This window comes from Pocillopora damicornis, chromosome 5 (assembly GCF_964200805.1).
Source record: "Pocillopora damicornis chromosome 5, jaPocDami1.2, whole genome shotgun sequence".
NCBI classification, from domain to species: domain Eukaryota; kingdom Metazoa; phylum Cnidaria; class Anthozoa; order Scleractinia; family Pocilloporidae; genus Pocillopora; species Pocillopora damicornis.
Window position 1 is genome coordinate 15813119 of NC_142674.1, and position 21482 is coordinate 15834600.

At 38.5% G+C, this 21482-nt stretch overlaps 2 protein-coding genes and 2 pseudogenes across 3 annotated transcripts; 1 reads left to right on the forward strand and 3 right to left on the reverse strand.

Annotated features, from left to right (window-relative positions):
- Nucleotides 1-1953: 1953 nt before the first annotated feature.
- On the reverse strand, nt 1954-4241 carry LOC149045612 (uncharacterized; annotated as a pseudogene).
- Nucleotides 4242-8639: 4398 nt separating this feature from the next.
- Nucleotides 8640-13040, reverse strand: LOC149045613 (uncharacterized; annotated as a pseudogene). Its single transcript, XR_016187021.1, has 2 exons — nt 12714-13040; nt 8640-12588 (listed from the first exon to the last, which is right to left on the reverse strand). The product of XR_016187021.1 is annotated as an uncharacterized LOC149045613 (transcript).
- On the forward strand, nt 8656-10172 carry LOC149045614 (uncharacterized). Its single transcript, XM_089207886.1, has one exon. It carries the CDS (start codon nt 8656-8658, stop codon nt 10120-10122), a length of 1467 nt encoding a protein of 488 aa, XP_089064012.1. The 3' UTR covers nt 10123-10172.
- A 2029-nt stretch (nt 13041-15069) lies between the features above and the next one.
- LOC149045615 (histamine H2 receptor-like) lies at nt 15070-17144 on the reverse strand. The gene has a single exon (XM_089207889.1). The coding sequence runs from the start codon at nt 16785-16787 to the stop codon at nt 15894-15896; it is 894 nt and encodes a 297-aa protein (XP_089064015.1). The 5' UTR covers nt 16788-17144; the 3' UTR covers nt 15070-15893.
- Nucleotides 17145-21482: the final 4338 nt, after the last annotated feature.

The window sequence follows — 21482 nt, forward strand, 5'->3', positions numbered from 1 at the left end:
TTGTGCCGATGTACTTTTGTTAAGAAAATAATCTTCAAAGCTTACTTCATTGTTTTCTTGGTGCTAAATTAAGACGTGGCAGCTTCAGGCGTGTTTGCAACAAATTAACAATAACATTCAATTGTCTTGCACTGCATACAAAATTCTGGAATCCTCTTCTCTTATTTACTTTAGGAGACATAACAAACTTTGCAATGAATTAAGAAACACCCACAGGACGAAATCCCACGTTTCCGCATTTCTTAAATGTGACGGAAACAGAGCTTCATGTTTCCGCTACATTTACGTTTTTCGGAAACGTGTTATACCAAGTCTTGGCGATTCTATCAAGTTTCTATTGTATTTCCGGAACGGAAATGTCAAGTAATGTTTCCGTCATATTTAAGTCAGGACGTTTCCGCTGTTGTTCGTTTCTGTTATGTTTTTGCAACGGATTTTAATATCCTTGTTAAATCTTTGCAATGAAAACAAACCGATCTTGGTTTTGTGCATGGTTTTTACTATTTGGACGAAATTGAAACATTAGGAGATTGCACTTATTTATCAATTAAATTATAAATAGGGTTGTTCAGAACAACTATCGTGAGAAAGTTTGTATTTGAATTAGTAACTCCGGCTTCTCATACGGCTTGCAAAGTAATAAAATTAATATTATAACGCAGCATGAAATCGCCACTTTACTCTTCTTCATTTCTTGCGTAAAAAGAAATTCCGCACAAAATAGGAACAAGAACGACTGAAGGTGATTGAGGACACCACGTGATTTGACTGAAGTGGCCGAACCTCTCACCTTTCCGAAGAGCCGATTTGTGTAAATGTCTTTTGTTAAGAAAATAATCTCCAAAGGCTACCTTATCTCAGCTAACTTTCTTAAAAGCGTCCCCAGGTTCTTTATAATCTTCCGGTGATAAAAGTCAAAATCGAACACGGCGTTTGCATTGCAAAATTGGCATTTCGTTAGCTGTGCGCAGCTGTTCAATAAGGAAAAAGTCGATCGTTATCTGAATAATAATCTTTCTTCATGCGTATGAAACTGACGGGTTTTTAGTTTTTGTTTCTTACTAAATAATCTAGAGGGTGGCCCAAAGCTGTCACGGCAAAAGAAATAACCTCGTGGCAAAAGAATTAACCGGCAAAGCGTTCTCCCGTTGTTTTTGAGTCGGCGAATTGGAGTATTTGCTCCATTATCCAGCAGTTTTCCTCCACAGTTAACTCTACGAAAACGATTTTTTTCCTAGTGTTAAGAGTCCGGTTAACAGACGGAAAAACAGTTTGTATTCCGTTGTTTACTGGTGTTTTCCCTGTAACAAAAAACTGTTTTCACAGACGTTTTCCGTTGAAGACAATGCGTTTTCTTCCATTTTCTAGGACAGTAAATGCGTAGATAACGCTTGAAAACCACGTGTCGTCGAACGTTCACAGGTTGGTTAACATATTGAAATACAGTGTTTTCTAGCGTTTGCAGCTGTTTGCGTTGAGAAAACGCGTTGTTATCGGCGGTTCACCACCCGAATGCGGTTATTCCCACGCATTTTCTGATATTTGCCGTTCGATTATCGTGCGGAAAAAGGCATGTATGCCTTTATTCATCGGCGTTTTACACTGTCAAGCATTTGGAAATCTATGTTTACATTTACTTCTCTCGCTCATAATTTCCTTAGCTCCAGGCTCCCTTGCTCTAAAACGATTTTGAAGAAGTTCTACCAGTCGCTAAATCCACTTCGCAAATCAAATGATCCATTGAACTACTTGGAATCATTCCCTCTCGTATGTGACGCAAGTAATAAGAGCCTTAACATAAATTTTTTTAAGCCTTTTTATTACCAATTAACCAAAGTAGTATTCACCTAGTTACATCAATTCTTAATTGTACAATTTTTACAAATATTCACAACACAGAAAATCTTGAAATCTAACATTTAAAAAAAAAATCAAAAGTATCAGCGAAAAAAAATGCACTCTTACTACAATATCAACAAAATTGTATGTCTAACTCTTGGCAAACAAATACAATCTGCTTCATTTTGGTCAATAAAATGAGACTTCTAAATGACACAAACAAACCTTGCACAAAAATGAGTTAAACATAATATCTGTTCACCACCTGAGGTGGATCAAATGTAACATTTGGAAAATGTTGAAATGCATATATGTGAAATTTGGATGATTATATTGGAACTCAAACAGACAGCTGTAAAAGAAGCTTTTAAATGTATCATCCAGTTCAACATTTCGAGCTGTTTCCTTAATTTTGATAAACATCACAAAAATACTCAAAAATGTTCTAGGCTCAAACATTAAAGTTTAAACAATCATACTCTACACCATCCTCAAGTGCAAAAGAAGTTTTGCAGTTGAACTTAAGGAACATAGCAGGGCTTCTAGAAGAAAACATCCCATCTAAATCAAGAACATCCATTAATTACTGCTTCGCTCTACTGGATCCACTGCGACCAAAAATTGCCTAGTAACACTAACAGCATTCACGGAAAAAAAGAAAAAATACAATAATAATTACAATTTAATGGCCCAGAGCAATTTCTCTGGCACTTCATTGTGGCTTCTGGTACTTGGACGACCAACCTGCCTGTTTACAGACTGCCTCCTTTGTTGGGTGGACATATTTGCCCTATGCCGCAAGTCGAGTTCATTTAAAAAAAGAAGAAAGTTCCTCTGCCCTCCATACAAGGTGCTTTGTGGACAGGGTGTCATCCTCGCCATCAGATTCATCTGAGGATATCATTGAAAAATGCAATGACTCAAACAATTGTGACTTCTTTTCTTCCTCAGTAACCACTGTCAGTCTCTTCTCCAGTTTCTAGGGTACAATATGAAAAGTTTTAGACTTAGCAGACTTTCCTTTGATAAACAATAGTTGTGGTTAGAAGAGATAATATCATTTGAAATAGATGTTTCTCTCTTACTCATAATACTTAAAGACATTTCCAAAACTGCTTGGCTCATTGTACATCTAACATAACATTCAATTTTCAATATCAAACTAAGCTCAAGCAGAAAATCATCAATACTGGCAATCTCCACAATCGCATAGGGTAGAGGAATCAAGGAGAAGAAAGAGTTTAAGAAGTGAATGAAATGGTTCACAGTTAACTTTTTGTGTAGAAACATCATTGAAGCAAGCTAACTCGTACCCTTTTAATTCTTTGTCTCCTCTTCTGTTCTCTTTGGTACTGCTCGTATGTACCATTTTCCATCTGCCTCCTCTTTCTTTTGTTGGAGGCAAAGTTTTGAGAGACAGCATCTGAAACATTAAATATTTCTGAGGTGAGGCCACGAAACCAAGGTTTTATACTGAAGCTGTACCCGAGAAATTATTTGACTAGCTTTATACAGTTAATGTACCAGAGTTAAAATCATTTACTCTGTTTGAAAAAGACAACATGTAGGCACTGTGAGCCAACTTAGGTGATGTAAACAGAGCAGGTTTATTGCGGTCTAAATTTAAAATAAATCAATCGCAATGAGGCAAAAGTTGAGTGAGATATCCATTTCTTGGAGTTGATAAGCGATAAATAGTTGACTTAAAGTTCCTGACCAATTAAAACAATCAATACCGAAGGGAAACATACCAAATATCCGCCTCTCCATGCAGAGTGTGTCATTCTTTATGTGCTCAACTTCTTGAACTTCCTTAAGAAGTTTTCTGGCAACCTCTTGGTTTGGTGGCTCATTCTCCCTGTTGCAATATAATGTGTAGATAAAAGTAAATTGCAACCATTTTTATCACAAACCAAAGTTAAGGAAAAATGTTTCTGAAGACTTTCTTGGAGTTTTTTGAAGGCTCACACAGTTCAGGATCTTTAAAGGACACACAAGAGCCGATTAAACAGTGCCTCAGTCTTCAACAGCACAGGGAGATATTCATCAAAGACTTGCATTTGTGTGACTGGACCGGCTGCAAGTGATGATATAGTTGAAATGTCAACATTTAGAGATGAAACATTAGACACTGATGATTTAACTGCACTAGAGTCAGTATATAAAGAACTCTTAGGAATTGGCGAAGGTGCTTTTCTTGAAATGCCACACACCATTGCAGAATTTAAATCGCTCAAAGTTGGATCTGTAGTATATAGATTATCGCAAAGCCAGACCACAAGGAATTAATTTGTTCCAGCAAACTGGGCAGGTCATAAAGGACGGTTAGGTTAATTGCCTTCAGTCGTGGTATCATACAAACAAGTTTGGAATATCTGAACCTACTTCTCTTTGTCATACATCTTACTTCGATCGCCTGGAGATATCAGCTGTAGCTGCCAATTCACTCCGCTTTTTTTAGTAGTTTTCCTTTTCATTTGTGATATATTCATGCCACAGAAGGCTTTTATCTGTAGCAGTGGATGTAATGATGTCAGGCCAGGACAAGGTCTTTCATTTTTTCGTCACCGTATTAAGGTTAAAATAGCAGAATCCTATTTGCCAGAGCAGCAATATATGTTTTACTTTGCAAGAGTGAATTGGTACTCAGTTCATCCGGAACGTTTTTCACGTGGAGTGCCAGTGGAAATCTGGTGTAACTCATTTGATCTGACATTTTCACGGCATTCACCGTTAGTAATTCTGTGGGGAAAATGCTGGGAAAATGCAGCGTTTGCGCTCTCGTGAAAACTATGGAAAAACGTTCAGGAAAACAAGCTCTACACCAGCGTTTTCGTGGAGCAGGAAAATAATAGACAAATATCATGTTTTCATGACATTAACCGTCAGTAATTCTGTGGGAAAACACGTGGAAAATGAAGCGTTCGCGCACACAGGAAAACTTTAGAGAGACTTTCAAGAAAACAGGCCTACATTGGCATTTTCCTGGTGCAGGGTAACATGTGATGAACTTGGTGTTTTTCTTGCGTTTTACTGAGGGTGAACAGTAAATTTGCCATCAGTTTTCAGATATCAGAAAACATTGGTATGATGTCGAATTTTTCAGTCTTTCACCATTTCGGAAAACTAACGATGAACAAGGGTTTTTGTGCCGTGAAGTGAATTCGAAAGAGAACAAGCCTAAAGGACAGGACATTGAAAGTCAGTTTTCTACAGTCTCTCCTTTAGAATCTGTTGATGACGTCTGATCCTCTTTCCTTTTCCCCTGACAACCATATGATTCCCCCAAAAACTGCTCTCCCCCATCCCCTTAACTAGGCGATAAGTAATGAATGATCCCTAACTTAATCTGATGAATCCAATTTTCCTCATTTTCCTTGTTTTTGTAATGATTCAATGCTTTTTTTTTTTATCTTTAGCCTTATCGCCGAAGCAATTTACGACTTTTTTCTTCGATGGTGGATCCTATTTTTTCATTCTTTGATAAAATCGACTTTACTTGCCGGTAATGAAAATTGTTTCCTTATTTATTTATTTATTTATTTTTACAAAGGCTAATAACAAGAAAAGTCGCGTTATGTCAAGCGAGTTTGGAAAACTGATACTCTATATCTGAAAATCTTTTCCATCCAAGATATCAGCTGCACGCGCCAATTTCCTCCGCTTGTTTAGTAGTTCTAAACGGTTCTGGTTCTCATTCTTTACCTTCAAACGTGGTGTCATACAAACAAGTGTCGAATATCTAAACCAATTTGTCATTGATACACATTTTACTTCGATCGCCCGAAGATATCAGCTTGTCAATTCAGTCCACTTTTTCAAGTAGTTTTCCTTTTTTAAATTTTTGATACATTCATGCCACAGAAGACGTTGATCTACGTCAAAGAAAGTTTGGTTTACTTGACCTCATGTCACCTTAGTGACACGAAGTTCTACTGAGTTATTTTCATAATTCACACAGCCTCAGATAAATCGACCCAATTTAAGTGTATTGGACAACCCTCCTTTATCAGAAACTCACTCACTAACCACCCGCGTAAATAACACTATATTTTGTATTGTACGCTGAATATTGTACGCTGAATTTTGCCATACTTCAGACGACCATAGCATCGGAGCAAATAACAAAAAATTTGAATTTTTGCTTCTGCCACCGAATTCTTGAAAATTACTCACAACCTCTCCCTTATGAGTAATTTGTTGAGAAAATAATCTTCAGAACCTATCTTATCTCCAATAACTTTCTTAAAAGCCTCCTCAGGTTCTTTATAATCTTCCGCCGTTGAAACTTAAAAATTGGCAATTTATGTACTGTATGCAGCTGTTTACTAAGGAAATAGTCGATCGCGAGCTGAATAATGATTTAGTGTTAAGAGTTCCTGTCTCTAACATACCCTCCGATCGGTTAGGCAATAGCATCGTTTAAAATTTGTCGAATCCAGGTTACAACGGGGTTTTCTGTAGTTTTCCATAGAAAGGAACAATAAAGACGCTCTGAAGAATTTTTGCATGATTCTGTCAACTGATTTTAGGAAACGGTTTAATTTCAGAGGAAGATGTTTTTCGTCTTGTCACGACCTTGACAAGACACACGTCATGTATGACACACGTCCATTTATACTGATAGGATCAGCGATTCAGCGATGTCGATAGCGTCATGTTTGTTAATAGAATAAGAAAGATGATAAGCTTTGAGTTTGGTAAAGAAATAGAGAAAGATGTCATACACAAATTTCGTAAAAGGCCTCGCTCACTATAGAATCTCTGGGGCTCTGTGGTAGAGCATCGGAGCGTGGAATCCAAAGGTCTGCGGTTCGATTCCTCAAGAGGACTCAGAAAATTTTTTTGTTTGTCTAACGCGCGCGACAAGACGAAAAACATCTTTCTCCATTTCTTTACCGACTCAAAACCTACCATCTTTCATATTCTTTTTAATTTAAGTTCTACCGTTGTACCTTTATTGAGAAAACAACCTTATCTCCAGTAACTTTCCTGGAAGCGTCCTCAGGTTTTTTTATAATCATCCGGTGATAAAACTTAGAATCAAACAAGGCGTTTACATGACAAAATTGGTGTTTTAGGAGTTGTGCGCAGCTGTTCAAAAAGGAAAAAGTAGACCGTGAGCTGAATAATTATCTCTCTTCATATGTATAAAACTGCAGCGTTTTTATTATTTATTTCTTAATAAACGATATGTGACAAGAAAAGCCGGGACAATGAGTCTGAGTCACGCGGAGACTAAAGGTTGACTGTCGCCTGTGCCAGGGATCAGAATGGTGTGGAGAATTCCTGTCTCTAACATACCCTCCGATCAGTTAGGCAATAGCGTGGTTTAACATTTGTCTAACTCATTCAACCAGGTGACAGTTATGTTACAAAGGAGCACTAAAGACGCGTTAAAGAATCCGTCTTCTGCTTGTATGAGTTAATCTAATTTCAGTTTTTCTATTTTCATTACCAGTAAAATTTACAAGTTAAACAAGTTAAAATTAGAAATATGTTTTTCAGTATAAACAAGTTGTCTTGTCAATGTTTTTGTGGTGTTAATTTAAGACGTTTTCTGCAATAATAAACAATAAAATTCAAATGTCTTGGACTGCACACGTAAATTCTGGGATCCACCTCTCTAATGCACTTTAGAAGACGTAACAAACTTTGTAAAAAATATTAAATAAATAAAGAAAAAGGGAGAAAAAAGAGACTGAGAAGAAACACGAAATAAGAACAAAAATAAAAAGAAAAGTGATTTGAGGTGACTGAGAACAACACGTGACTTAACTGAAGTGTCCGAACCTCTCCATTACGGAATCGCGCCCATTGAAAAGCGTCGCCCGAGAAAAGTGGGGTACCCATGATGCTTTGCGGGCGCAATGACCTAGGAATGAGGTTGCAAACGCTCACCGCCAACTTCGGTCGCTTTAGATCTGAATTGACAAATTCCCAAACGGGAGTTGTAAAATTTCGCTTTGCGTCCGTTTAGAGACAATGGAGATACAATTGGAGCAATTAGCATTGTTTCAGAGTGACGAAATGCTCTTTTCGTCGGTAAAGAGCGAGGGCCGCGTTTGCATATCAAAAGAGCGTGAAGTGTTCATCCGTAAGCTTATGAGCGTGAGCGTGCACCTACGTGGAGCGGGAATCTACAACGTATACTTAAGCTTTTCGAAAAGTAATTAGACTACCGACGTGTTATCTGAAACTGACGGCAATAACGGGCCAAAAAGGAAGGTAAAATTCCGCACAGCCCCACACTACATTGTACGTTCAGTTCTTGGATAGAGTGACAAAAACAATACTTTACCATTGGGAAAACAGATTTGTTTTACGATAGTATGGGGCAGTACGGAAATTTTACTAAAAGGAATATTTCTGTGATGTTTTGCTTTCTTGGCGAAGTTGATGGTCGAACCTCGCAAATCTGCCGCATTTGAGTCTTAACACAAATTGAAAACCCGGCATTTGAAAGGTAATTTAATTTTACATCTGACCGATTTTTAAACAATATAACCTAATCAAGATAACGCCACTAATTACGTCTATTCTTCTTCGATGAAAAGCGCTACGTTTCGGTTGTCTGCACAAGAAACAATACTTTCGAACACTGCGTACACGGGGGATTACATGATTGACAGTCGGATTGACAGGCCTGCGTGAAGTTACGCATGCTCTCTTTCTCTTTTCTAGCTTATTTGCATTTTCCCGTGCGACGTTTTTCAATAGCCCACTTTGGAAAAGAGCGGTAGCCTGGAACCGAAGTCGCCACGCAAGCGCTTATGGGATTGTTTGGGGGGACGCTCAAATCGGCCATCTTGAATTATGCCCAAGCACGTAAGTTGTTGTGTGCCTTTGTGCACCAATAATTTCAGAAACTCCTTCGGATTGACGTTTTATCGAATTCCAAAAGATGAAAGTATTCGCAGAGAATATGTCCGTTTACTAAGAAATGATAATTTGAAGATAGAGTCCGACAGTACACGCGTTTGCTCTGCGCATTGGACTGGAGGTAGTAAGCTCAGCAGAACTCACCTTCCATCGATATTTCCTTGGAGCGAGAAGGAAAAGGAGCGACTGATTTTGTCCAGAACGGAAGCGACTGCAAATACAGCAAGCAAGAAAAGAAAAGTGGACGTGGGATCTTCTACCGAAATTGACGAAGGGACTCTTATTGAAATTGATCACGAGGAGTCCATTCCGGCCTCTTTTTGCGATGCAGTGACACAAACTGAAATGACTGTAGAAATGCTGGATCGAATGGAAGCCGAACTTAAAGAGATGAGAGAGGAAAAGGAAAGGTTGGCAAGGGAGAGAGACGAGTTATCAAGGGAGTTAAAGAGACTTCAGCATGTAACGAAAAATCAGAAATTTGACATTGTAAAATTTAAGGACAGCCCTGAAGATGTCGAATTTTACACAGGCCTTCCCCACTGGGATGCACTTATGCTCCTTTATGACCTGGTCAGTCAGAAGGCTCAGAACCTGAACTATGGCAGTTACGAAAAGAAAGACAGTGGTTCAGAGCAAAAGCTTGGAAGGCCCAGAGCATTGACTTTATTTGAAGAGTTTGTTTTGACTTTAATGAGACTTAGGCTTGGCTTGTTTCAAAAGGATCTTGCACACAGATTTAATGTTTCTGAAACTACTGTTTCTGTTGTGTTTAACACTTGGATTCGGTTTATGAGGATTGAACTGGAGCCTATAATTTGCCTCCCCAGGAGAGAGCTTCTACATCAGTTCATGCCAAACATTTTCAAGGAAATTTATCCAAGGACAGTTCTAATTATTGATGCTGTTGAAATTCGAGCAGAGAGCCCCTCATCACTTGACATGCAGTCAGTGTGTTATTCCTTGTATAAAGGAACAACAACTATGAAAGGACTAGTTGGTCTTTCGCCCACTGGAGCCCTGGGATTTTTAAGCGAGCTTTACACTGGTAGCATAAGTGACAAGGAGCTTACCAAAATGTCTCATGTGATTGACTACTTGCATCCTGGGGACGATGTCATGGCAGACAAAGGCTTTGACATACAAGATTACTTTGCTGCAAAAGGGGTTACTGTAAACATACCTTCTTTTCTTAAAGGAAAAACTCAGTTCAGCAGAGAAGAAATGGCACACAACAAAAAAATTGCTAGCCTGAGAATACATGTTGAGAGATGTATTGAAAGGATGAAAAAGTGGCATATTTTTGACAGCAGAATTCCTTTAACATTGGCTCCTATTGCTAGTGACATGTTTATAATCATAGGGGCACTTACAAACTTTTTACCACCTCTCATTGATTAAAGTGTAATGCATGATTCCAGAAATGTCCATACTTCCCCATAGGAGGGTTTTTTCATTTAAACCCTTCCAACCCCCCCCCCGGAATTTCTAGTTTGCCTTCATACTTTCCCTAATAAACTTTTGCTGTTGGGTCCCCCTCCCCTCAGATTTTCGAAGCCCTTTCATTGGGTGAGTATGGACTTTCTGGAACCATACAACAATTTTTCACTTTCTACTTGTACATAAAGCAATGTTTTTCTCCAAGCAGATAGTGGAATCTTATTTAATAACCTTTCTTGATTTGCCTCATCTTCAATAATATGCAAGATTGTTCACTCAGACTTTGATTATTATGTATTATAATCTGTGTATTTGAGCTCCTTCTGTTAAAAAAAGCCATACACACAAAGTAAATTACACACGTTAAATTTCTTGGGGATATTATTTTAGATTTAAGGTTCAGCCTTGTTTACATGGAGTGAGTTTTATCTTATTAATGCCTTTCATAGAACTTTCCCGAATTCAACCTAAGTGATTACGAACAATGATTTCAAGTCAATTCTGGCGCAGACAAAATTATTGTAAATTTATCAAGCCACATGAAAATTGTTCACCCCAACCTTGAATTAAAATCATTATTCGTGGGCATCGAAGGCCAACGTAGGAAAGTAAGTTCAACAACATACCAGTTTAGCAAATTAATTATGTACGTCAGTCAACATCCTCTCATGTCAAATCTTTAAAGGCTATATTTAACACGCGGATAAGCAAGTTCTACAAGAATGTGCTCATTGTAAAATGCCTCCAGTTTTGGGAGCACTGAACTCCAGAATTTACGATCAAAGTTTACTGTCGAAATGAAAACACCTTCAATGTCTACAAATGATCTGTCTGTAAGCTCTTTAACTCCCTTAATCACCAGATCCACCCATGATTTCTCTGTAACAAACAACTGTTGCTGGACTTGATAGTGATACTTGTGTTTCTGGTTGATAACCAGCTGTCCATCAGTTGAACCAGGAAGAAAGATTCTTTTTCTGATAAGTCAATCATGCAAAGTCTCATTCTCCTTTAGGAAGACAAGTTTTATTTCAATAAGTCCACTGGAACTTGGCTCAGTGGAGTCGGCATTGTATACTAAGCCATCTGGAGATGCAGCCAAGAAATTATGTGATTTGCTGATGAAAAGTCCACATGGTTTCACTAGGACATTTTGATTTTTCAGTTTCCTTGATTTGACGTATTCTGCAATAATAGCACCTTCTCTTGACAAGCCCTCTTTCATATAAATTGTTTGAGGGATCTGCTTGTAATGTAAGACTTCACTAATGGCCTTTGTAGGGGAGGTAGTTGCTTGCAGAGTGGCAATTCGATGGCATTTAGATGCAGTTATTCTTATTTTTCGATGCAGATTCCAGTTTTCATTTACTGATTGGCCCATGGTTTCTTTTTCAATTTGATCAACATCCTTTTCATCAGCAAAGAGCCTTTTCATAACTTTTATGCACCTTTCCTTTATTTCTTCCAAACTCACTGGATGGCATTTCACTGGTGATAACAGTTCAGTTGACACTGGACTACCATTTCCTTGTTCTGGTTCAACTGGTTCAATGTGAGTCAAGGGTGTGCAGTAATTATGTTCAACCAAAATCGGTTCTTTATTTTCCTCCAAAGTTTTCTGCGGTAAAATGAGACTTAAGGCCATTTTCTTGCCTGTCTTATTCTCAATCTCCTTGACACGGTGCAATAAATTATACATGTCAGTGTTTGTATTCGGGTACTGCTGGTGTGGTGCTCTAACATCCCTTGTTGATGGAGGAGATTTATCCTCACTCTTGCTTAGTTTGCCATGTTGATGTTTTTTAAATTTGGCTTTGGCAATTGGCAGATTGTCAATCTTTCTTTTTCTTGGGACATTCCATGCACATGGCTTTGAAGTGCAAGAAAGTGCAGGGGTTAAGGAAGGATTTACAGGTGCTTTACTTTGTTTGAAGAACTCCTCCAGTGCAAATAGTGTTGAAGTTACATGGTTGCAACGCCCGTCAACTCCAGCTGGGCAACCATCATAAGCTGTTACTACACTGCCATCTTTGTTGAAAACAATGAAGCAATTATACAACACTGTCTTTTTCATTGATAGAAGAACTTGACTTTTAACATAAAACTTTCCGTCAGATTCCCTGCATTTAATGCTAAGGACATGGCCAGATTTAAAAAAAATTGTATCCCTTGACAAGAGGTTTTGCTGTGGATAATTGCTTCTTAGCATCACTCTCTTCAATCATGTACCTCCATATTGTACCAAATGATATAGCAGGTAAAATATTCAAATCCTCTGTAAATCCGTCCACTGGAAAGTTTTCTTTGAGTTTTTTAGCGTTAATTTCTTCCATGAGTCCCAGGTCTGCCTTAGCTTTAGCCAAATGGATTCCACCATCAGGGTCCTTTATCTTCGAGCTTAGGCCACCAGCAATATAGTCTTTTACCCTGAAACACAATAGACAAAACACGAACGTATTAACGATGTTCTCAGAAAATTGTCGACTAGCATCGTAATGTAAAGCACAGGGGGCAATAATAAGAGTTCTCGAATAATTTCAAAGCTTTCTTACCTTTGAACAAGCTGCATTTTCTTTCCAGTTGTTTTAGCTCCACGGCAAAGAAGCCATCGCTGCAGCTGTTTCACGGTGCATTCTTCTGGTATTTCCCGAGGTAAAATTGCTCCTGGTACATCTTCTTCTCTTAGCTTTACGCTGTCAGATTTGTTTCTTTCGATAACTTCGACCTTATCGCTATTTTGCTCTGTTAAAACCTTGCTGTCACTACTACATTCCGCGCTAAATTCCGCCATGTTTTTGTTTTACTTACGTCCCCCCAAACAGTCCCATAAGCGCTTGCGCGGCGACTTCGGTTCCAGGCTACCGCTCTTTTCCAAAGTGGGCTATGGGCGCGATTCTGTAATGACCTTTCCGACGGCCCGATTTCTGCCGATGTACTTTCGGTGCCAGGCTCTGGCTCTCCTTTCTCCGTTCCACGTTCTACGTTCCCCGTTTTTCATTTTCCGTTCCCCGTTCCCTGTCCACCGTTCGCCATCACTGTTGCCTCAAAATGCTTTCAGTGACATTCCACATGACTATCAAAGCGGTCTGCAAACTGGGAAGCAAAACGTGCCAAGTGGTGGAACACAACAATCGCTGCGAAGAGGGAAAAATTATTATCTTTTTGCGCCGTGCAGAAGTGCCGAGTTGCGAGACTCATCGCTACTTAGCGCTTGAATTAAAAAATAAATAAATACAAAAATAAAAAAAAACCTTGTTAATCATCCAAACATCATGAAAGCAAATCAAAATTACCACGGTTGGTTGATTTCTTTGACAAAATATTATGGTTTTTACCAATTACCCCAAGTGCATTCCTCACTGCACAAGCCTGCATGTATAAAGCTTAAACGTTAAAAAAAAAACAAACAAACAAAAAAAAACTTCGTAACGCGGCACTTTCACAGGATGCAAGGCATGCGCGGGGATCACGTTTCGCGTGATGTGCCGCAAGTTTTAGTTCGTGCAATTTATGGTCCTTGACAAAATTTAAAGTGCTTATTACACCAAATTGCATGTGAAATCATATTATTACATGATAATAATGCACATGAAAAGAGCCTGGAAATGATCGGACAAAGCACAATTAGGCAGATGGCGTGACAGCTCAGCTCCGTGTTTTGTTCTTTGATAAATAAGGACCGCTTTTTTAACCGATGACAGCGTGCACTAGATCCGAACTTTTTTATAACTAATCACAGCTCAGCCATAATTTATGCCATACAAACTCAGCTGGCTTCTATTATTTTGTTACCGTTCACAGAAAAATCGACTAAAATATCGATATGGGCATGATTTCTCTCTGTATTCTCCTTTCCTAGTTCTCCACTCCTCGTCACCTATAAACTGTTCCCCGTTCCTTGTCTCCTTTTCTCTTTTGATTGTTGCCTGTTGCCTGTTCCTCGGTCCTTATTTCCTGTTTCATTTTCCTCGTTGCCTGTTCCCTATTCCCCATTCCTTGTTCTCTATTTTCTGTTCCCCGTTCCCCGTTCCCCGTTCCCTGTTCCTTTTCCGTGTTCTCTGTTCTCCGTTTCCTGTCCCCTGTTCTCTGTTCTCTCTTCTCTGTTCCTGTTCCCCGTTCCCCGTTCCACGTTCCTGTTCCCTGTTCCATGTTCCCCGTTCCCTGTTCCCCGTTCCCTGTTCCCCGTTCCCTTTTCCCCGTTCCCTTTTCCCCGTTCCCTGTTCCCCGTTCCCTGTTCCCCGTTCCCTGTTCTCCGTTCCCTGTTCCCCGTTCCCCGTTCCCCGTTCCCTGTTCCCCGTTCCCGTTCCCTGTTCCCCGTTCCCCGTCCATTGTTTCCCGTTCCTTGTTCTCTGTTCTCTATTCCCCGTTCTCTGTTTCTTGTTCTCTGTTCCTGTTCACTCTTTCGTGTTCTCTGTTTCCTGTTCTCTGCATCCTGTTCCCTGATTCCTGTTCTCTGTTTCCTGTTCTCTCTTTAAATTACGCATTTATGCTGAAAGTATCAGTCTTAATCATAAAAACTACAGTTTCCACGATTGTAATTGTTTTCAAAAACTCACTTTTTCCATTAATTTACTTGCCAAGTTGTTATGGGACAGTTTGTTATGGGACAGTTCAATAAGCCAATTACATCCAAAGTTGTAGTTTAAATCAACCAATCACATCCTCGGTTTCAATCACCATAGAAACACAAATCACCTTGTCAGTCTAGATGCAAATTTTCCCTTTTTTTCATAACTTGGGTAATCATCTTTTCTCGCAAATTGTGATTTTTGTGATTAATTGGTAAAAAGACGTCGTGGAGTCCAATTCGGTCTGAAATCATATTCTTGGTAACTAAGTATGATTGCAGACCGGGATGGACTCTACTCAGTCCTATTACCATTACTTACCAAGATAAATAAGTAAATAACTTAGCTAATCACATCCTTTTTTCTGATTTTGTGTATTTTCAAATTGATAAAGAGCTGTCACCTAGCTCATCTACAAATCCTTTAGCTGTTAACCCTTTGAACTCTAAGATTGACTTACATCTAATTTCTCCTTACAGTATCACCCCTGAATAAAACAAAAAGGTCACGAGAATAAAGGAAATTATCATCAACTTAAGAACCCTTGATTGTTTAACAAATTCTCCTTGTCAAATCCTTTGGAAATATATCGAGAACAGTATGGAGGAAATCCATGTTAATTTTAGGATATTGACATAATATAATAACGTTCAATTGCACAATCTGATTAAAATTGCGATCACAGTTTCTAACGTGCTCATATTTACTTCTTTGACAAAAACTGAATCCAGTAAACCTATACAAAACGTGAAGCGAATCAAGGCAAAGCGACAGAAACGATCAAAGCGAAACAGAGTGGAAATAACGGCTTTGACATAATCGCGCACAAAAAAGCGTGAACTCAAATTAAACAGACGCTAACTAAGCCTAAACTGATGCAAAACTAAACCTATTAATAATAGAGATCATCAAATAAACCCAAATGAACAAAGTGCAAAATGAAACCTTAGAAATGAAACATACAAAGGAACCACGTTTAACAATAAAATGATCCTCGACGTAATCTGATTAATTCAATTTTCCTCCTTTTTACCTTTCCTTTTTTTTTTTTTTTTTTTTTTTTTGAATTTAATGCAGATGTTGGAGAGTTTAGAGCAAACTTCCTACCCAAGAGTACCTTCACACAACCTTTGTGGATGTTCATTTCTCCCAAACAAATTAAATTCAAATTTGTGGGTTAATCTCACCGAGGGGAATGATCTCAACCTGTCTGTGTGCCTGAGGTCGTTGGCGACATAATAACTTTAAAGCTCGCCTAAAGCCTGGCATTCTCATAGTATACAATATCGGATTTAAAAAACAGTTTGCGTAAAACAAGATCACTGAACCACGTTCTAAATGGAAAAGCGCTGTTTCAGATAATGAACTTAAAACGTTAGCGGCAAAAAACAGAAAACTAGCTATAAGATAAGGCAGCCACAGTAGAAGAGAGAGAGAAGTCACGGTGAACAACGTCACGGTCAGTTTCCTTTCCCTATTTGCCGCGCCATGGTGTCGAGGCTGATTTCCAAAGCGAAGCTTGACAAAAATAAAAACGTAAGAAACACAAATGACCAAAAGACAAATTGAGATGAATGAACCCCAAGCGTAGTGATAATAATCCTCTTTATATGCATGGTGATATTTCATTGTTAACGCACAAAAGAGTAGTGTTGTCAACCAGATGGCGATTATAAGAACCCAGTAGACTGACTTTTTGATCGTGTGATGTCTGAAGGGCCAAAACGTTGCATTCAGGCGTTCTAGAGAAATAACAGTCATATTTGTTAACGAACAAACGGGAAACCAGAGGATGAACACCTGAGGTATATACCAATACGCTCTATTGTGCCTCCAAAGGTTCCATGTCTCTCCGACATCATCGAAGAAGTTGAGTGCAGAACTTCCCCCGGATAACATGTCTGCAACTGTTAAGCTTATCACCAAGTACGTTGATCGTTTACGAAGATTACGGTCTCTACAAAACGCAATCACTGTCAAAGAATTCAGAGCTATTATGGTGACAGATTCAGTCAGGCCCACAACCATCCAGGTTATACACTCCGGTGAATAAGTCATCTGAGAAGTCTTTTCCTATTCCAAATAATTGACAAATTGTTAGGAAGAAGCCATCTGAGAAGTCTTTTCCTTTTCCAAATAATTGAGAAATATTATGGTATTTCCGGCAATGATTTGACAACAGAGTAATGCGAAAGAGACTAGACTGACGTAACTTCCACACTTTATTTTGGTATCCCGTAAGGCAACAAAGTTTACCCATGGTCTTACATCCCTCCTTCGGTACGTTTTCGTAAATGTTAGCTACGTCCTTTCAAAAAACCAATCTCCGATATGAAGACGACCTTTATTTCCTTACAGGTCGTGCAAGGCAACTAGTTCCTATAGCTGCTAAAGAAAGCCAACAAAATCCTTGAGGCTGTTTCAAAGAGATTTTGAACACTTTTTACGAGTCACGAATCAGTGACTATTGAGCTTGTAACTTTCCGTTCGCGTAAGCCGATTATTCCTAAGTTCGCCTATCCTCACTCAAATTGAGATAATCATCTTTCAGTCAAAAATTGTAGTTGATAGGTCTCATTTTTTTTTATTTCGTTTGCTATATTTTTCAATTCCTGCTCGGAAAACGCCTTTCCATGCTTTTTCGAATTCACAGGTTACTTTCCACTCTTTCTCAGAAAGATGCGTGACATGCCACAGCCGGTCACCCTTCAACGACACAGCGCAATATATTTCCTAGAAACATGACATGCATGAACCAATCAGATATGTCCTAGATCATTTAGATGAATGACATCTCATTTGGTATGGTTCAAAGGTTCCCAGAGAGAGAATTATGTGAATTGAAATTTACGCCCATTGCTGTTTTTGTGATGATTCGGCTCTTTTTCTCATCTTCAGCCTTATCGCCGACGGAATTTACGAACTTTTTCTTGGATGGTGGATCCTATTTTTCTTCATTCGTCAATAAAGTCGATTTTACTTGCCGATAAAGACTGTGAATAAACAAAATAATACATGGTCGCTTGTAAATTCTGAATTTCTCTTCTCGTGTTCAACTCGACGTCTCACGAGTGAGCGCAGCGAGCTTAGCGCAAACTCGTCGGACATCGAGCTGAGAAATCCTATGTCTGCGCGCGCCATGTATTATTCGCTACTTCTGTTGAATACACAAGTGAAGACTGACAATTTATTCATGATCAGATGGGATGCATAATTGATAACTAGCGTTGGAATAGGCTAAGCTAAATAATTTTTTGCAGAGGCTAACAACAAGAAAAGCATATCAAACAATTTTTTTACAAAACGGTTATCATCCATCGCCTTAAAGTCAAGCGAGTTTCGAAAACTGTTATTATATATCTGAAACTCTTTTCCATCCAAGATATCTGCTGCACTCGCCAATTTACCCCGCTTGTTTAATAGTTATTCTTTTTCATTTCTGATATATTCCTGCCACTGAAGACGTTTTCTTTTATTCTTTCAAATGATAAAAGTCTTGAATTAAATTTTAAAAAAATAAGGAGGGAAAATATTAAGGAGTCCATGAATGCTCTCCGACTAAGTCCTGCTATTACCGAATTCTCGTGACACATTCTCATCACAGCACGTCGGAGTATAAAAAAAGATGTATTCTAAAAGAAATCTACATAGGCTAATAACAAGTACAGCCCATCAAACGAATTCAACACAAAACGGTTATCATTTGTTGCCTTTAGTCATGGCATCATACAAACAGGTGTCGAATATCTGAATCTATTTCTCTTTGACACATATTTTACTTCGATCGCCCAAAGAGATCAGCTGTAGCTGCCAATTCACTCCACTTTTTCAAGTAGTTTTCCTTTTCATTTTTGATATATTTATGCCATAGAAGGCTTTGATCTGCGCATAAAAATGAAAATTAAAAAAAAAATTGGATTTCCTTCAATCTTGAGTGAGGTTTAAGTTATTTTCATAATTCACACAGCCTCAGATGAATCGCCCCAATCAAAGGTGTAATGGACAACCCTCCCCTGGCAGAAACTCACCTTACCGTCACTTCCCCTTAAAATTTAGGGTGAACTCCCTTTTAATTTACAAACATTGAAATAATTTAAGAGAAATTTGTTAAGAAAATAATCTTCAAAGCATACCTTATCTCAAATAACTTTCTTAAAAGCGTCCCCAGGTTCTTTAATAATCTTCCGCCGATGAAACTCAGAACCGTGCCAGGCCTCTACATGGCAAAATTGGCACTTTATGAGCTGTGCGCAGCTTTTTAATAAGGAAAAGTCGATCGCAAGCTGAATAATAATTAAGAATTAAGAATTCCTGTCTCTAACATACCCTTCGATCGATTAGGCGATAGCGTTATTTAAAATTTGTCGAACCCATTCAGTTCGGTGACAGATAGGTTACACTTTGGTGATTTCCTCTGGTTTTCCATAAAAAAAGAGTAAAAAAGACACTCTGAAGAATTTTGCATGATTCTGTCAACCTCTTTTAGGAAACAGAGAAAGATGTTTTTTGTCTTGTCGCGTGCGTTGGACAAAAAAAAAATCTGAATCTACGTTTACCGACTCAAAACTTATCGTCTTTCTAATTCTATTTTCATCTAATTTCAGTTTTTCTGTTTTCATTACTAGTAAAAGTTGCATTAAAAAAGTTAAAATTATAAATGTGTTTTTCAGTAAAGACTAGCTGTCCTTTCGATGTTTTCTTGGTGCTTATTTAACACGTGGTAGCTACAGGCGTTTTCGCAATAAACTAACAATAACATTCAATTGTATTGCACTACACACGAAATTCTGGAATCCACTTCTCGAATGTACTTTAGGAGACATAAAAAAAACCTTTGCAAATACTTAAGAAACACGAAATAGGAACAAGAACAAACAAACGACTGAGGGTGATTGAGGACACCACGTGACTTGACTGAAGTGACCGAACCTCTCACCTTTCCAAAGAGCCGATGTACTTTGTTAAGAAAATAATCTCTAAAGCTTACCGTGTCTCAACTAATTTTCTTTCTTTATAATTTCCGACGATAAAACTCAGAGTCGAACATGGGGTTTGCATGGCAAAATTGGCATTTTGGAAGCTGTGCGCAACTGTTCAATAAGGAAAAAGTCGATTGTTATCTGAATAATAGTGGAGCTCCTGCGTAGCAACATAATTATACAAAATAGTAGTAACACCTCAAGCCGAAAAACTTTGGCTGTACGACAGTAGGACCGTACAAGATGCTGCTTTTAGCATGCACGGCCAACTGTACCACGGACACTATCTTAGCCATTACGTAATGGAAGGGCGAGGGAGAAGGTAATGCGCAGGCGCGATTGCGTTCGTAGCTTGGATACCCCATAAGTGTGCGCCAGGAGACACCTTCAAATAACGATAAAGTGCGCATACTCAATTGTTGAGCTATAAAGTAGCGTACTGCATGCACACGGATAGGCGTTGCACGAGGGCTTCACGTGAGCTAGTAAATGTGATTTGCCGCCCGCATTGAGCGGGAAATCAAACTGATTAGGATGTACTTGAACAGTAATTCTCAGTATGTTGCAATTTCTAAACAACTCGTAAGGCAACAATACCGGAAGAGTTTAAGCTTCGTCAACCGGAGGAAATGTTTATAATTCAAGTTCGTGGAGAGAGGGTTTTAATTGAAAATAGGCTGAATATAAAGAGACAGATGATCCAAAGAAAGCAACAAGTAAACGGCGTAAAGCGAGTCCAGAAAATCGCACAAAAAAGTTAGAAAGGACACCAAAATAGGCAGAATACGGCGAGAGGAATGCGAAAGAGAACAATAAAGGACATAAGTAAGAAGGCGAGTTTCTAGCAAAGAGCAATGCGAGAAGGAAATACAAAGTCGCTCCTGAAAACGGACTGAAAAGAGGTCATCAACAAAGAGAAGCGAACTACAAAGGATCCGCGCAAAAAAGAGGAGGTAAGTCGAGTCCTATCTGGGTTTTCTCTTACGCTAAGACCCAGAAAAAAATTCAATCAGGTAATTATTTCAATATTTTAGTAACATTCAATGATTTCGCATGTAACAAGATCATCAAGCTGAAGATAACCTCAAAAAGGATTGAACTCCACTGTAAGAATTAGGTAACTAATTTGAAAACTTGAGCACTTGGTAAATTTACCTTGGCTTGCAATTCTGAAAATTACAGTTTGCTGAGGTAATTAAAAAGTTTTCCCCATGCAGGAACCTTCCACTTGACCTGTACCTTCATGTGCTATGAGATAGCCTTAGAAAAAATGCATTTGTGTTGGCAGAACTATTCTAAATAGAGTACCACCTAGAGACAAAAATAAATGATTTCCTGTAAGCATGAACATTTGGGAGAAGGTATTGTGGTAAGTGGCTCTTCTTTTTGTATGCATAGGGTCTGATGAATGCCATGTACATCTTTTAGCTTTCAAACTTTCAACTTTGTATTAATTGTAGCTGTTTACCATGTCTATTTTCTATACCCTAAGCCCTCAAAAGTTGAAGCAGGTGGGTCAATAACCTGATTTCCTTTGTTTGGAATTGTGTGATTATATAATTTTGCTGTGTAAGTTACCATACTTTAACATGCAATATTATTATTTAGATTGCATTGAATACACTGGACCAAGCTTTCATTAATGCATGGTGTTTCTTACAATTGGTCCTACCCAAACGGAACATCAAAATAAGGAATTGGTCACAAGATATGTGAGTTTAAAAGGATGGGAATCTGGAAAAACAAGGATCCTCCTTTAATTAGGACTGAAATT